Here is a 1476-nt window from a genome sequence, read left to right as displayed (position 1 = left end):
CTCGGGGGCCATAGGGACCGAGAGGAGGAGCTGCCCAGGGTCCCCTCCACAGTACGTATGGTGTGCAGCGGCTGGAATCCGGCCTCAGCACACCAGACAGAAGGCGAAAGACGGTAGAGGCGGGGAGGGGCCCCGCGCCCCCCGCCCCCTACCCCGGCTTACTCCCCGCGTGGGCCCAGAAGGGCACGTTCCCATCGCTCTGCACCAGGTGCGGCCCCTTGAAGCTGTATTTGTACTCGAAACGGCGATGTACCACCGTGGCCGGGGTGCCTGGGGAGCCAGCGGCCGCAGGGTCACCTCCCGTGCCATCGCTCCTGACGAAGTGACTGAAAAGCAGAAGCAGGCTGCAGGAAAGTTGCCGAACTCTGGCCTGTGGACCACTTCGCCTAGATCCCGCCATCTTGAACTGCAGGCGCGGAGACCGGCGGGAGAGGGAGGGGCGCAGAAGGCTGCGGACAGCCAACAGGGCGCTCGCTGATTGGTGGAGCACGGAAGACCCCGAGGGCAAGGGGTGAGCCCCGCCCCTGGTATGTGCGGTCCGGGTGGCGGAGCGCCTAGCCTCTGTGAGCTGGGGAAAGGGGTAGGGCCAGGGGCGGGGCGGGGCGGGGCGGGGCCCGGAGGCGAGCTGTCCGCTAACTCCGCCTGTGCAGAGAGAGGATTAAACCCAGGTTACAGGGTGAGTAGGAGGAGCCTACTGATGTTTACCTGCAGGTGTACAGTACCTCAGAGGCTCAGAGTCTTGTAGATTCAACCTGTAATAAGCCAGTATCAGAAGAAATGCATTCCTTTTCTTGTGCCATCGATTATTCAATGGCTGGTTTTCATTTTATGAGCTTTTCAGAAACACAGCATAAGCATGAATAGTAATAGTCCCAGTTCAGTAACAGCATCTCAAAATAGCCTTCTGGTCTTTTAGTTGGTTGAGAGAGGATGAGGAGTGTTTCTATGAAGCTGCCAGTCAATTTTCACTCCTCAAAAATTAAATCCGAGAACTTTCCAAGTTTTTGGAACCATAGCAATAGTACATTCAAAGGAAACTCTGCTTTGGTTAGTTTTAGTGAGTGGGATTATATGCCATAGATAAGGGAGTTAATAGAACCTGGACATTTGAGATTTGAAGAGCCTTTGATTCAACATATAAATTATGCATTTTAAAAATCTTCCTTTTCTTAGGAGAAAAAAAATACCTGTATTGTCAAAGTATTAATGGTCATCTAAAATTTTGTTTCATTATGAATTTAAAATCTGAGATGGCAGTATGAATTGTTTTCTTCTTAACGCATAGCTTTTTAAATTTTTATTTGTTTGTGTTTTGAGACAGGGTTTCACTATGTAGCTCAGGTTGACCTTCAACTCACTATGTAGCCCTGGCTGGCCTTGAACTCGTGGTAGTCTTGCCTCAGTCTCTGAAGTGCTGGGGTTACAGGTGTTTGCCACAACACCTGGCTTCTTACGCGTAGCTCTTTATATTTCACT

General features: G+C 51.4%; 1 protein-coding gene across 1 annotated transcript in view; it reads right to left on the bottom strand.

The window, feature by feature from the left end:
* Lman1 (lectin, mannose binding 1) overlaps nucleotides 1-446 on the bottom strand; it is a 29194-nt gene extending 28748 nt beyond the window's left edge. Inside the window, exon 1 of the mRNA XM_010603379.3 lies at nucleotides 163-446. Within this exon, the coding sequence (XP_010601681.1) occupies nucleotides 163-400 (238 nt within the window). The 5' untranslated portion in view covers nucleotides 401-446. The remainder of the gene's footprint in view (nucleotides 1-162) is intronic.
* Between the last annotated feature and the right edge of the window lie 1030 nt (nucleotides 447-1476).

Source organism: Fukomys damarensis, unplaced genomic scaffold, assembly GCF_012274545.1.
Source record: "Fukomys damarensis isolate Sample0158 unplaced genomic scaffold, DMR_v1.0_HiC HiC_scaffold_30, whole genome shotgun sequence".
Lineage (NCBI taxonomy): Eukaryota > Metazoa > Chordata > Mammalia > Rodentia > Bathyergidae > Fukomys > Fukomys damarensis.
Note: the sequence above shows the minus strand (reverse complement) of the source record. Positions and strands in the feature narration are given on the sequence as shown.